Genomic DNA, 15582 nt, shown 5'->3' on the forward strand with positions numbered 1-15582 from the left:
TCCCAAATTTCAACAGCAAACCTCTGAATTGGAATGAGGTAATTTTTCTCAGATTTTTCGTGGGGAACAAAAGAAAACTGGTGCATTGAGCAAACATAGCACATCTATCTGTGATAAAAAAAAATAAATAACACCACAATGAAGGGAGAAGCAAAACCAAGGAAAGCACCCTTTTTGCAACAGTATCATTACTATTCTTCCTATAGCTGCTGGAAAAAGAATTAATATAAAATTTAAGGTGCTACAGTACTGCTAATTTACTGAGCTCTGAACTATCAAGAAATTATAACTCAACAATAGAGTTTATAATCTATTTGGAAGTGGAAAAACTAGATTTGTATCTCAGTAGCCTCAGGCAAGGATATTGGAGTAATTGATGCTTAGATTTAAAAGACGCAATGAGTGAATTGCTTCTTACACCCAGGTCCCCATTGATCCCTATGATCCAACCATAGGTCTGTCTTGCTTGAACCCTGAACAAGAGAAAGCAACTCTCCTTCCTTCTCTCTTTCGATAAATCCTCAATTTAAAAAATGATCTCCCTGTTCTTTCCCTTCATTCTCATCACAATGGCAGAATCCTAGAATCCATTCTCCACATCCTGCCACTCTGCCTCCTGAAGCATCTCTTCTCAGTCATGCATAGATTCCTGACAAGAGTTGGCAAACATGTTTGTGCAGTGAGATCTCCATCTGGGATACTGCCATATCCCAGGGCGTGGCTGAGGTATCTTATCTCACTGTAAACATACATATAGCATGTGCTCAATCTCCAAGGATAGATAAGTGGAAATAATAGGAGCAGGTAGTGACAGGCCAGGGGCTGCAAGTAGCTGCATGACCAGAAATGGCAGAAAAAGATCCCACCATGATGTTTATATTCTTAGGGGGAAAAAGGTAAGGACAAGTTGGCCTTCCCTGAAATCATTCTCAAGAATTTTCTAGTACTCTCTGTCAGTGTTTCTCAACCTTGGCAGATTTAACTTGGGTGGGCTTCAACTTTCATGATTCCCCAGCAAGCATGCTGGCTGGAGGATCATGGGAGTTGAGGTCCACCCACCTTAAAGCTTAAAGCTGCCAAGGCTGACAAATACTGACTCAACTGCTCCTTTGATTCCCTACTCTGTGTCATGAGGACAAGTCATGTAGAAGCTGCTAACAAAAAACAGTGTAGTTACACCTGGACATAATGACTCATCATGGAAGATAATGGGAATTTCAATATTCCTTGTCTGTTTTTTTAGCATGTTATCGATTGCTTCTTTCCTTAGCCTAAAGCTCTGGTTGTTAAAAACTCTAGCAATAATTGCATTCTTCATAAGCCAATTCTGGACAACGCAAGAGTCTGAAGGCATGCCATGATATCATTATGCAGTACATGTAATTCTGCCTAACTGACCCTGCAACCAAATTCCACCCAGGGGCTAGCCCTGATTCTGAAAATACTTCCTTATGATATCATGCAGCCCATCAGATTTTATTGTGAGATACCAGGAAAATCAATAAAAATGAGATCATTGCTTCCTCTTCTTACTTTTTACATTTCCTTCGGGAGGTGAATCCCCACAAAACATTTTTAGCATAGAACTAATGCATTTTATGCAGTTTTGATATAAAACATTTCCCACTGTACATTGTAACACATCAATAACATTCTAAACACAATTCTCCAAATTAACTTTAAAGATCTAACATCAGAGTTTGCATGTGGGCTTTTGTTTTTAGCCTTGTTGTGCAGATCTTTGTCATGCAAAGAACATGACCTCAAAAAGTAGGCAAACAATCACTTCAAATTTCTTAGTATGTTTATGAAGTTGTTTAATTACAGTGCTCTCTAAACAATGCTTCATCCATTAGCATGTCATGTTACTACTATGTGCTTGTGTTCCGCAAGATAATCCGTACTTCCTGTGAATTTGTTTAGTCTTGCTGCTGTACAGTACACATTTGAAATACAACAACTTTTTTTCTTAAAAGTCCAAAGAACCTGCCAATCTAAAATATGTACAACTTACCACTGATTAGAGGAGTAAAAAATATAGCTGCCTTTTGGACTTTATTACTTGGAAAGAAAAAAAGGGGAAAGGTAAAGGACTCCCTGTGGATTTTACTCTGCTAGTCATTGCCAACTATAGGGGGGGGGGTGCTCATCTCCATTTCATGGCCATTGAGCCACAGCTGTCCGAAGACATTTCCATGGTCATGTGGCCATCACAGAGTGCTGCTACCTTCCTACTGAAGTGGTACCTATTTGTCTATTCACATTTACATGCTTTTGAACTGGTAAGTTGGCAGGAGCTGGGGAGAGGATGGGAGCTCACCCCTTCACATGGCGCTTGGGTCTCGACCTGAGCTGCCAGCTTTCCAGCCAACAAGCTCAGCATCTTAACCGCTGAACTACCGGCGCTGCCCTTTATTTCTTGGAAAGCCAAAGCAATATAGTAGTACAAAGAAACCTGCAGATTCAATCTCTCACCCTCTTCCTGAAATTGTAGAGAGGCTTTGCCAATGCTCTGACTCAGTAAGGCATCTTACTATATTTTTTGATTCATGAAAGAGAAGTTATCTATTACTTATCAACTGTCTGCAATTTCTCTGATTATACTGAAATGACTGGCTAAGTGTTATTGTCCTAGAAATGGTCGATAGGGAAGGTTCATGTAATCTAAACTGTTGCCATCTAATGTTGTGCTTTTGTTTTGTTTCTTTGATTCGGGGTTGAGTCCTGGCAACTCCCTGGACTGATCTCTGCAGTTTTCCTGGCAAGATTTTGCCCTTCCCTTCCTCTTTCCTATGAAGGAAAGAAAGTGACCAGCCCAAAGTCACCAGCTGGCTGTATGACCAAGCAGGGATTAGAACCCATGGTCTCCCATTTCTAGCCTGACTTTCAATGTTGTACAATATCAGTATTTTAGAGTTGTTCTATTGCAGCTTTTACTATATGGATACCATTTTTAAAATGTTGGTCTACTGACCAAAAAATAACTGGATGAACTTGACCTATTTAGGTAGTGCCCTTTCTTTTCAAAAATTAAAATTAAAATTAAAAAAACAACTTATAAGTTTTATTAGAAAAAAAGTTGGACACCGGCAATTAAAAAACAAACAGCAGACAGCAAATAAATACCTTGGATGAGGTCTGCTACGTGGCTGAGCACCAGATCTGTCAAGCGTCTATATGCTTGCCTGAAGGCTAAAGGGCAGGGTAAACACCGCATCACACTACTAGAATTAGGTCAATATTCAGTCATTATTGGTGTTCATATTTAGCATCTGGGGGCGTGATGGTTCAGTGGTTAAAGAGGCTGAGCTCATCAGCTGGAAAGCTGACAGGAAGGGTTCGAGATCCGAGCATTGCATAACGGGTTGAGCTCCTGTTACTTGCCCCAGCTCCTGCCCACCTCACAGTTTGGAAGCATGCAAATGAGATAAATAGGTACTGCTTCAGTGGGAAGGTAATAGCATTCTGTAAGCCTCAGCACTTAGTCATACTGGTCACATGACCATGAAAATGTCTTCAGACAATACTGGCTCCCTCGGCTAAGAAACGGAGATGAACCTCGTCCTCTAAATTCAGAAGCTGAAGCACCATTGTGATTCTGAGCAGTAGAGTAGTACTGCAGATGGCAAGAGAACTTAAAACCTATCCTATAGTCTTCTGTGACTGAGTCTCTCTGGGGCTCAAGCTCAAAACCATAACTGATCATTACAAGTACAGGAGAACTTTATGCAGATTTCCTACAATTTTACCTTTGTAATAGTGAGGCTGCCCGAGCTCATAATCCAGCCATTTTTCCCCCCATAAGCACAAAGAAGGAACAGAAAACTTCCCTGTTCACCTCTGAATTATATGTGTGCTAGAAATAGGTTAGGGAAAGCATGGTTTATTCTAACTATGAACAGAAGAAGCAAGAGCTCTCCAATCTTCTTGGCATCCTGCACAAATGGGAAACTAAATTTGTAAGATGTTGTTTGTGCCTTTCAGCAATACAAGTTCTGGTTATCACATACTATATCAAAGCGTCATTAAATATGTAAGCTCCAGCATAGTTTAAAGTGTTGGACTAATTCGCTGGATGGCTTTGAGCTTATCCTCATGTTAGTGGTAAGCCATGGATAAGAATGACTCTGATTGTTCTTAACATAAATCAAGCAGTGCTTGCTGCTTCCCCATCTGAAATCTGATTATCAGCAGGCTTCTTGGGACAGGATAATGAATTGCTATTGCAGATGATGCAGAGTAAAATTCCTTAAATCCAGCTAATGCAGTGGTGGGATTCAGCCAGTTTGCACCACTTCAGCAGAACCGGGAGCTAATTTTTTGTTGCCCAGGCCCAGAATGGGCTTCCAGAAGCGGCACACAGAAAACCAGTTGTTCAGATAGTTGAATCCCACCACTGAGTTAATGCATACATATGTCACTTATGCTTGCTGGTATTTGTTGTTTTCTTGCTCTTAGACAGACTAGATTAATCTCCAGGCTTATATCAGCAATTGGAAAGGTCAATCACCTCCTACTAAGGTTTAGCACTTATTTTTCCTATATATTTCTGGGACACTTGAAGCTTGAAGAAATAATCAGCTGCATGTACTATAGATAATTACCTACATCTGTTTCTGAGTGGGTAGGAAAGTCCTCCCCAATGTCTGCACTGAAAAGCAGGAAAGTTTGCTTTTATCTTCCTTCCTACTTAATTTTTAACAGGGGGGGGGGGGCGGGAAGGAAGGGAATCCTCCATGTTTGTCAGGAGTCATTAGCACCAGAGGATTTCTGCTTTTCTGTACCCAGCAAAAAGAAGAATGCAGCAATGGATTTGATCTCAGTGGGAAGCCCAGGATAAATCTCAGGAATCACTAGACTGGCAAATTAAGCCAATGTCTGAACATGAATTTGAAGATGAAAAATGTTAACTATTTTCACCTCATTATTTTCACCTCGGACTATCACTACCACAAAAATGGTCTGCAGCAATTACCTGCAAATATCCTTCAACCAATCCTTCATAAATGCCATCAAAAGAAAGGAAAGAGTGAGAATAAAATCCAAAGAGTACCATGGTATGTGGACAGAATGAATATACAAGGAGAGAAAATAGAATGGGGAAGAAAAGAAGACAGTTTTTAACCACAGACATCTTTATTTGCACAGGTTATCCCATGTTTGCTGCAACATGAACACTCAGGAATTTGATTTTGTAACGTTATGATTGTGGTCTGTTGAGCTGCCAAGTATGTGAAGCTAGACTGAGAGTTGTTGGTTGCGTACCAGATGTGCTTCTCAATGCATCCCATCTATTGAATGTGGTTTCTACATAAGTCACAGCCCTCTTTCATTTTTTTTCGCCCATACTCCTAGCACACAGGTGTCAAACTCGATCACGTCACAATGACATATCATGACGTATTGCGACGCTTTTTGCCTTTGGGGAGTAGGGATGGGAATGGCCTGCACGTGACACATCTGGCCTGCGGGTCACCAATTTGACACCCCTCTCCTACCATCTCAGTTGCATAAAACAGAGAATGAAGTACATAGATGCTTATTTCAGAATGATCAACACTTGTGCCAAAAATATTAGTGGCGTGGAGAGAGGGGGAATAAACTTTATCCAAAATGTTTTGCAGTAATTTATAAAACAAGAAAGATGTTTATACATTCCTGTACTTTTGTTGGATCCTAAATTGTCCACAGCAGAAGATTAGCAGAGTGAAAGATAGCTAGATAGCTAGATAATAAAGGATAAGATACAGATTGCTTATAAGCACCAAGAGAAATCTCCCTGAAACTACAGATAACAAAAGTCTACTTCATTAGGGAAAAAATAACTAGTTTTTGCTCCCTTGCCTTTCACTTTTGGGAAAACATTGATTTATGATAACCATCTCATTGGAAATAAGCAAGCTCACCTGGTATTTATCAGGATCTGCACCTCCAGCTTGTCCCACAAAAAGTCCTGCTCCTTCTTCCAGCTCTATCTTACCGGATGACCTCTCAAGATGAACCACCTTAAATTCTTCACAGTCCATATAAAGCACCACATTGTAATCCCGCACACTGAGGGCAAAGCGAGTCCACAGATTGACCAGAGAAGGGACAGTAAATGTGGCTGCAACGTTGGAATTTTGAGAACCAGGCTCCGTATAGTAGAATATGATTTGCTGTTTTCCATCTTTCACTTCAGAAAGCTTCACACCAACATAGATGATTGACTGGGAGGCATCCGTAAGAGCAAAAAGCACCCCTGCGTTGTCTGAAGTGGCTTGAATGTAGAACAACAGTGAGAAGTCTCTGTAAAAGGGGCTTGGGAGGTGGTACCGTGCCACTTGTCCTGCATTGGCATCTGGACTAAACACGTAAGCAGGACTTTTGTCTGGGCCATAGATTTTGGTTATCTGGTCTGGTGGAGGATCTCCAATCAACTCTAAGAGACCAACTTCTCTGCTGAAATTTTCTGTTAAGAAAAGAAATGAGATAGTTTCAGAAACAAGGATGGTATCCAACACCCCCTGGAAAATCTCCTAAGAATCAGAGTGGGAAGAGGGTAATTCTGAGCTAGTTGATATGCTTGATCCCATATTGAATTTCACTTTTTCTGCCCATCCATATAGCCCATCTACTTCCCATCTACAGATTATTTATCTCTTGAAAGGTTCTGTTCAGAATGAAGAATTTATTGCATAGTGAAGAAGGCATGTTGCAGTGTCATCGTTCCGAAACAAACAGGATTTCTAGATGGTTCCAGTCTTCTACAAGACTGCCTGCTTACACTTCAGGAAATGAAATTGTGTTGCAAATACCTATTTAAATTTTAATTTTAATTTTCCATATTCAGCAGTTTTATGTCTGTCTGTCCGTCCGTCCGTCCATCCATCCCTCCCTGGAAAGAAACCTCTAGAATTTCAAAGGGACCCAGTGCGGTGGTTTTTAAATAAGAGTCTACTTTTAGGTGAGAAAAAGTGATTTTATTACCCATAAGGGTTGTTTTGCTTAGCAGTTATAACAATAACATTGCAGGTATATTCCTGGGCAAGAAACTGAACCACAAGTCAGTCAATCACATTTTAACGATTACTATGTTTGAACAACACACTAATTCAAGTATTCGATAAACTCACTGCCAAACTAAGTGCCACTCCTATTAATTCCCACAGTGTAAGATAGGTGGCTATATAAATTAGATAAATAAAATAAATATTGGATAATTTACTAGTTAAAATTAGACCTTGCTATCAAAACTTCAGATGGCAAGTTTCATGTTAGAAAAGACATTTCTAAATTACTGCATTAATTAGAACTTTTTCTCTTGTAAATGCATATAATCAAACTCCAATTAGAAGATTAGAGTAGAATATTATTTTTATCCTAATTAGAATATTTCTAATTAAAGTTCATGGAATTAATTAACATATATTTCTATGAATGTGACAGTTGCATATGCATTCATAGAAAGATACCAGTTCCTTTGAATGTACAACACAGGACCAACAGTGATCTAATGTACACCACTGGAAGCACCTCATACAGACATTCTCCTAAAACCAAGTAGATTAAGATTTGGTCCATGCCTGAATGAAAGACCATCCATAACTGTTACCAGTTACTTTTTTAAAAAATGGATTTGTTCTGACATCTTGCTCAAACGGTTACAAAGCTTGGAATCAGCAAGGCGTTAGAAAAAACTATTTTTAAAAGAGAAATGAAGAAGTCTCTCTGTTCTTCTTGCTAGGCAGCACTTTACAGAATTCAACGTATGACATTCTTTTTAAAACAATTCAGGTAATTGATCCAGGGAATAGACACCCTACAGCCCATGTCCAGACTCTCAAGATGGTAGATATAGGAAAGGCACTTTGGACTGTCTATTTTCAGGGTCAGCGCCTACTATATCTTGCTTATAAATTCTTATAATAATGTAATAGGCAAGACATTTTATTTAATGAGGGCATTTTCCCTCTCCTCACATTAGCCCAAGCCAGGCGTAATTCCAGTTGGCCTCTCTTCAAAACAATGGTGAAAATGACAGTGTAAAAAAAAAAGATTCAGGGGAAAGAATTGTTAGGTGGAAGGAAGCTCAGGTACCCTTTTCCAGGGAGCTTCTTCCTCTTGCAAATATGTCTTCTTCCCTCCTTCTCGAAAAGAAATAAATCTGGAAAATGAGTTAAAAATGGCATTGGAGAATAGACTATCACTTCCACCCCTGGTTTGGAAGACAACAGCAAATCTGTGTACAGCAGCAACAAAAGCAGCAGTTAAAACAACTAAACTTAAGTTGGGAGAACTCCTTAAGCTAGAGCTTCAAAGCAATTTCTCTCAAGATTAAGTCCCCAGTTCCTCTGAAGGGGAAGAGGAAGCACATAGTGCATAATAGAAAATCAGAGATTTTCAAAGGGAAAGCATATGTACTTTGACCTGTGGTTAAAAACTAACTGGAAGATACTAAAAAAGTATTTAAATTCCAGCAAAGAACATTTTCTAATTGCAGCCTAGCACAAATATTTTAAATGAAGTACAGCTTCTTCGCAATATCTAAAGATAGCTGGAACGTATATTATAGGTAGTCCTCAGGATTAGTTATTATCCACATTCAAAGTACCAATGGCCATCCCACCCATCCCCCACAGTCATGTGACCGCATTTTGGGTGCTCAGCAACCAGCCTGCATTTATAGCTGATTGCAGTATCCCATAGTCAGTATCCCATAGTCAAATTGTGACATTTTTTTTGCTGGTAACCTGCATTTACTTCCACTTTCCAGCAAAAAAAACAAAAAAACCCACCCATTACAAACAATGGATTTGCATAATAACCACAGCATTTGCTTAACGACCACTGAGAAAAGGGTCATAAAATCAGGGGCAGTCACGTGGTAAGCTGCTCAATTATGGTCCTAAGTCAAGGGCTACCTATATTGGAGTACATGCGACTTCCAGTTTGACTAGCAGAATTGTGTGGAATGCTGCTTATTCTTCATTTCTTACTTATATTTTTATACCTTTGAAAGGGAAGGACCCAGTGTGTCTGTGGGGCGATTGGCCTTCCATGATTTCAGCCTAGAGTGCAAGATCTTCATTCTGACAAGTAGGTCAGGAAAAGCAAAATCCTTCCTCAGGCAGGGCTCTGTTCCACAAGAATAACATTTTACGGATTTTCAAGACTTCCATGAAATCTATCACAGACCGAGCATCTGTTGCTTGCTGGCAGGGACCAGACACAAGGGAATAATTCACACCAACAACAGGATCTATCTTGTTTCAGTTTGTATTATTTGGATGGGAAAACATTCTTCCTGGACCACAAACTGGAAATCCCTCCACAAAGTCTCTAGTGACTCTGCTCAAGGCTCACGCTGGAAAGCTCATCCTGAGAATACGGATTCTGTAGAGGCTGCTTCCTTTCCCTGTGTAGCCCCAAGAGAGACAAGATATAGATTGCCATTTTTATCTCTTCATGTCTTTTTCCAGATAGAGTGGCCTGAGGATTCAAAAATCATTTTCTATAGAATGTATTCTAACAACGCAGAATATGTAGTACAGCCAATGGTTAGGGCCCAAATACTTTGCATAAGTCTGAGAAATCATGAGAACGGAAAACCAGAGTCCACAAATGAAAACTGGTAAGAAAGTTGTGAGCTGAAATCTACATGCCTAGTTCAAGCCTACAGATTTCCTCGAAGAATTGAAATAATCTTCTATTCAGCTAAACGTTATTCTTGTAACCACACAACTGTATTTTAACCAGGATTGTAATGAGTCATTTGCCATCTCTAAATAAAGAGGCTGAGAATTTCTAGCAAGCTGGAAAGAGACACTGGATATAAATTTCAATCTGGCTCTGGAAGGAGCAAAAACAGAATGGCAGGCAATTTACTTTTTAAAATGTAGAGCCACTTTTATGGACTTTCTTGCATGGCAGGTTTAGGTAAATGAATTCAATCTATAAGGGCAACAAGGCAGCTCTTCTGCCCTTGAAACAGGATGAATAATTTGGAGTACAGGCCCTGAGATCTTTGGATGCAAAATTTAACCTGATAAAATAAGAAACTTATTAAATGCGTGACTTGAACTTAAAGAACGATCCTATTAAGTATATTGAATTAGACTTAATTCAATAGTAATAATTAGATTTGTCAGTGAAGAGAAATTTAGCTTTTGCCCTGATCTGCTACCTTCCAGAGAGCAACCTGCAGTGCCAAATAATGTCAACTCAGCCAGAAAAAAAAACAATCTGTCCCTCCCTCCTTTTCACTAAAGGGAACTGCTCCTTTTCCTCAAAACTTTGGGAATGGTACATCCACAAAGCACCTTAAATACCACCTTTTAAGGACAATAGGGGGAATCTGAAAGCCAGAACAGAACATTTTCTATGTTTTGAGAGAACAAGAACAAATAAAATATTCACGAGGACAGAAATGCAAACGCGTTCTGATTTAATAACTGTTTTGTAGTCCGATGTGGGAATAAAGAGCTAATTTTAGTTGCCTTTTACATGAATATAAAATGAAGACCCACTATACGAAGACGGCATGTCAACTTTAATTCCTAAAATATATGCATTCATTAATTACATTGCCTGAACAGAAACCTCCTCCAAACTTAAGCTCTGTTGAAATACGTTAATGAGTGTGGGTGGGAAATGACAAGGTCTTTCATTGCCCCCTCCACAGACACACATTCATCCTATGTACATATAATGTATGAATAGGGCTAAAACTGCTGCCACAAGAACTCTTTTAATAGTCTATGCAAAACTGTGACATTTTGTGTACTTACAGTACAATGGCATACAGCCCCTGATGCTCTTCAAATATGGAAGCCCTAAGCATAGTTTCTGTTCCTATAAGGACGTCAGCCCCACCCCATGGCAAGTGGCCTTGCCCAGCCTGTGCCTTTCTTAGGTTATTTGTTTACTTATTTAAAATATTTACATAGCTGCTCGTCTTATAACATGACACATTTGCAGCGTGAAGTCAAAACAAGCATGAAATAGAGAACATCTGGTCCTCCCGATGGTGCTGACCTCCAGCCACCCTAAGCAAAGGCACGCCTTAGGCATAATAGCCTACAGGTAGTCCTCGACTTACAATAGTTCATTTAGTGATCATTCAAAATTACAGCGGCACTGAAAAAAAGTGACATATGGCCAGTTTTCACACTTATGACCATTTGTTGCATCTCTATGGTCACGAGATCAAAATTCAGACGCTTGGCAACTGACTCATATTGATGATGGTTGCTGTGTCCCCGGGGTCACGTGATCCCCTTTTGCGACCTTCTGACGAGCAAAGTCAATGGGGAAGCCAGATTCACTTAACAACAGTTTGACTAACTTAACAACAGCAGTGATTCAATTAACAACTGTGGCAAGAAATGTCGCAAAATGGGGCAAAACTCACTTAACAAGTGTTTCATCAGCAACAAAAACTTTGGGCTCAAGTGTGGTCATAGGTTAAGGACTAGCTGTATTAAGAATGAGTTAGAAGGTGGGACCTAGCCAACCTTTGGCTAATCTTGAAAAAAATGAGCATGGTTCATCTTTTCTGTCATAAAGGAAATTTCATGACTGCAGATGGAAAGTAGGGAAAAAGGGGGAGAGGGATCCTAGAAAAAGGCAGTGGCAAGCTCCCCCTATACTATTGCCACCCCAATCCCCACCCCAAGCTTGGTTGTACCCATGTAGTCAGTAGAAGTAAAGTTCAACTTGCACACTTTTCTTACTTAGCCTAATATCTAGAAGAGGCTGGCTCAGGAATTCTGGGAGTTGAAGTCCACAAGTCCTAAAAGAGCCAAGGTTCCCCACCCCTGATCTAGAAGGTCCCGGGTTCCCCAGTTTTGTGTTACCCTGTGATGCTCAGGCTCCACATTTTCTTCTCCCTGACCCCACTTGTGGTATACATGGCCAATGAAGGAATGATCATGGAAGACCTTCATGTGATAGGCATATGGGGGAGTCAATGGTGCTCCTTGTTAAATGTAAATAGTGGAGTTTCGGACTAAGGAAGGAAAAACAGTTCAGCTTTGTATATTCTCTGACTATATTCGCACAACACAAATGACCCAGCCATTTCTTCCCATAGTCCATCAACTCACTTTGTTTGTCAGCAGCAGATTACACAAGACAGTTGTGACAGTCTGCCATGTAGTGGCTACTTTTCAAGCAAAGAACACCTGACAGCTATCACTTCCACCTCCCTTTCTGTCTCCTTCACTTTCTCTCTCCCTCTAGAGGGAATGATTGAAATCACCAAGGATATCACAAGCAGACAGGCCAACTTCTTTCTGTCCCCTTTACAGTATCCCAGTGTAACCAGAATAAAAATTCAAGGTCATTTTAGTCTCCAGAATAAGAAGAATCACTCATCCCTCTGGTAAGTATTTTAGCTCTATATAAGACCAAGTCTGTTTGAGATGAAATTTTAAGCCCCCTTCACTTAATCAAGTGGATTGTTTGCACAGGTTAAAGAGTTCTTAAGATAGGCCACAGACATAGCAAGTGTGTCATGCAAACAGGCCTTTGATGATGATCTGACATATGCTGGTGTTTCTCAACCTGGACAGCTTGAAGATCTGTGCACTTCAACTCCCAGAATTCCCCAACCAGCATCATATGCCATTTGTTATCTGAAGGAAAATCAACATTAACCGAAACTTTGCTAAACATTTGATGCTTGCTGTCACAATTTTCAAATCTCGCTATAATTTTTCACTTCCACGTGTGTTGGTAGTCTATGTGACATTTGCTCATGCAAAACAGGATTAAGAACTTGGTGTATAACATGAAAAGACTAAAGGAATGGCCCCTTCACATAATCCATCTGTCCAATACACTATTAAAGTGTGTCTCCTTCATCAGTGAATTGCTCTGCTTCCAGGATAAGAAGTAATGCATGGGAACTTATCAGGGAGAGAAACAACCTAGAAATAGGGAGAAATTTTCCCAGAGTGAGAACAACCAATCAGTGGAACAGCTTGCCTCCAGAAGTTGTGGGTGCTCCAACACAGAAGGTTTTTAAGAAGAGACTGCACAGTCACTTGTCTGAAATGGTATAGGGTCTGCTGCTTGGGCAAGGGGTTGGACTGGATGACCTCCAAGGTCTCTTCCAACTCTGTTATTCTGTATTCTGTATAAGAGAGGACTCTGAAACTGCTGTGATGTATCCTGAAGCACCAGCACGTTCAATAGTTCATGGTCATTTTGCTAGCACTCCAGGGACCCTCCCTTTCAGGAAGAACACAGCTGCAAGAGAGAAAGAAATCTCTAGCCTTGCAGATTTTGGCTAGATGAGGCAGACATGAGGAGGTCCATCCAAATCTCTGTTCCGCTCTCAGCAGCGACCTTGTGTTACCTTTCTGTAACTTTCTGTATAAAATGAAATAGATCCTGCTAAGCCAAGTTGTACAGAAAGAAAGTACTGCACTCTGGAAGCACAAAAACTGGCATGCACATGAGAACATAAGCTGCAGTTAGCGAAAGAATGATGCTCCTATCATTCACTTTTCCACCCACCACCTCTTTCTCACATGCATAGTTATTAGTCACTCTGAACTCAACTTTTTTTCCTAACTGCCCTTTCCCCTAAGCTGTGGAATATTGAGCAACATACACTACAATTTGACAAATTGCAGAAGCAACTATTTGTTGGATGTGAGGGAACACGGTGCTGAAGTGAGACAATTTCCTGATGACATAAAGATGACATACTGTATAAATGCAAAAGAGGGGACTAGTAGCCTTAACGTGTGCATTTTGCAGAGGAGTATTTTATGGAAAAGTTAAGATTGACGGATTGCTATTTAACACTTTTCTTTTTTTAAAAAACTGGCAACTATCCCTCAGCCACTCTCAAGTGCTTATTTTATATGCCTATAAATCAAATTCCAATAAAAGTGTCAAATAAAATAGGCCTTTTGTAACTTGGTACAAAGAAGACAGAGATAGATAAAAATATCTCACCCAAGGTAATTCCATAATGTCTTAATACTATCTGATCAATCACTGAAATGAAGACCAATTCTAACTCGAAGAAGATGCAGCCTGGCTTGCAAGGCACTGTTGCCCTGGAGTCCAGAAGGGGTCCCATCTGTGCACTCTGCACTCACCCTGCATCTTTACCAGGCATGTATAGCAAAGATCATGAGTGCTGATACCCATGCAACTCCACATGCCAGAGTCCATCAGCCACAATTGGCAGCTTTCCTTCACAGGACCTGCCCTTCATTTTCAGCCCACAAATAGCCCACTAGCAGGAGACCTAGGTAGAATACACTGTTCACAGGTAGATTTAAGACTACAACAACAATAGGTTTTAATCTTGCACTGCTTGGGTTTTTATTTTTATATTGACTTTATCAAACATATTCTGATAATTGTCCTGCTGCAAGAAGAAGTGCAGAGGAGGAAACCTGTCACAATTTCTGCATATGTGACTCTCATGTTTGGAGTGCACATTGTGTCTTTTATCCAGCAGAAGCCCCTCTTCGTATCCTTTAATACTCAATGCATGTCAACATCAGGCTGCATACTCTCCCACTTTTCTCTATTACGCACTTTTTTTGAGAGAGTATGACCTCCCAAAATAGTTTGTGTCACTGACATGAGAAAGTCAAAATTGTGTTGGACCTTGCTCTTTAGCCCAGTTGGCATATTCATTTGCCATTTCTAGTTGCTCTTTGATTACCTTTTCCTTGCCAAGGGTTTGGGAACGGAAGCTTTCCATGCATACAACTTGAGCAGGCTCTACAGGCTCCTGAGAGAACATGGTGGGCTGCCATTTCTTCTCATTCCTCGCCCAAAGTGAGTTTGAATGGCTGAAAGCAGTCAGGGGTTACTTTTCACAACCAGTTGCCTAGTAACGTGCTATTTGGTGATAGAACCCCCTGAAAAGTGGTGATTTTGGTCCTTGAGAACCTTTCACAGCTGAAGTATCTTTCAAAAGGTTTCATTGCCATAACAATACACATGAGATACGTGCTCACACAAAAGAATGCTGTACTACACCTCCACTTAAATTGCACCATCTCAATAGGAAAACTCTGATTGGTTTATACACTGCCGATTGCTCAAATCTTAGGGCACCTCATGCTTGGAGTGCACTGATTATTACCTGGAATTCAACAGAACTTCTTTGTGCCTGCACTGAAAAATACAGGAAGTAAAGCTGGTACTGTATGTATTCTTGCTTATACAGGTAAACTCTAGCCATGTACTTTGACACAAACTCCATAAATCATGTGCTGGGGCCCAAGAGAAGATGTGGCTTTATTCCACAATGTGATCTGGACCATTCCTTCTGCTACCCACTTTCCCAGGCACTTCCTCAAGACACATGGCCAATGGGCTCACTGACCAGGGATGACAATTGCTGCTTCCTGCTTGAGGTCATGGATTTCTCCATGGTTCCTCCTCAGCCCTACCATGACTACCATGTATGGTCAAGATTGGATGCACCAAGCTGATCTCTTTCCTTCTCCTCTGTGATCAGTGGTGTGGAGGCATCCTTGTGTGACTAGTGGAGAATATACAGCATAGTGCAATTCGTGCAGGGTTTCCCTTCTCTGCTGCTACTGAGTCCATGGTCCCATCAGA

At 40.5% G+C, this 15582-nt stretch overlaps 1 protein-coding gene across 4 annotated transcripts in view; it reads right to left on the bottom strand.

The window, feature by feature from the left end:
* Positions 1-15582, bottom strand: part of COL18A1 (collagen type XVIII alpha 1 chain) — a 196168-nt gene that overhangs the window by 67919 nt on the left and 112667 nt on the right. For all 4 annotated transcript variants that reach the window (XM_081328545.1, XM_081328544.1, XM_081328543.1 and 1 more), the window contains one exon: positions 5907-6451. In XM_081328545.1, coding sequence (XP_081184671.1) covers positions 5907-6451 — 545 coding nt within the window. The remainder of the gene's footprint in view (positions 1-5906; positions 6452-15582) is intronic.

Source organism: Vipera berus (assembly GCF_964194415.1).
Source record: "Vipera berus genome assembly, chromosome: 1".
NCBI classification, from domain to species: domain Eukaryota; kingdom Metazoa; phylum Chordata; class Lepidosauria; order Squamata; family Viperidae; genus Vipera; species Vipera berus.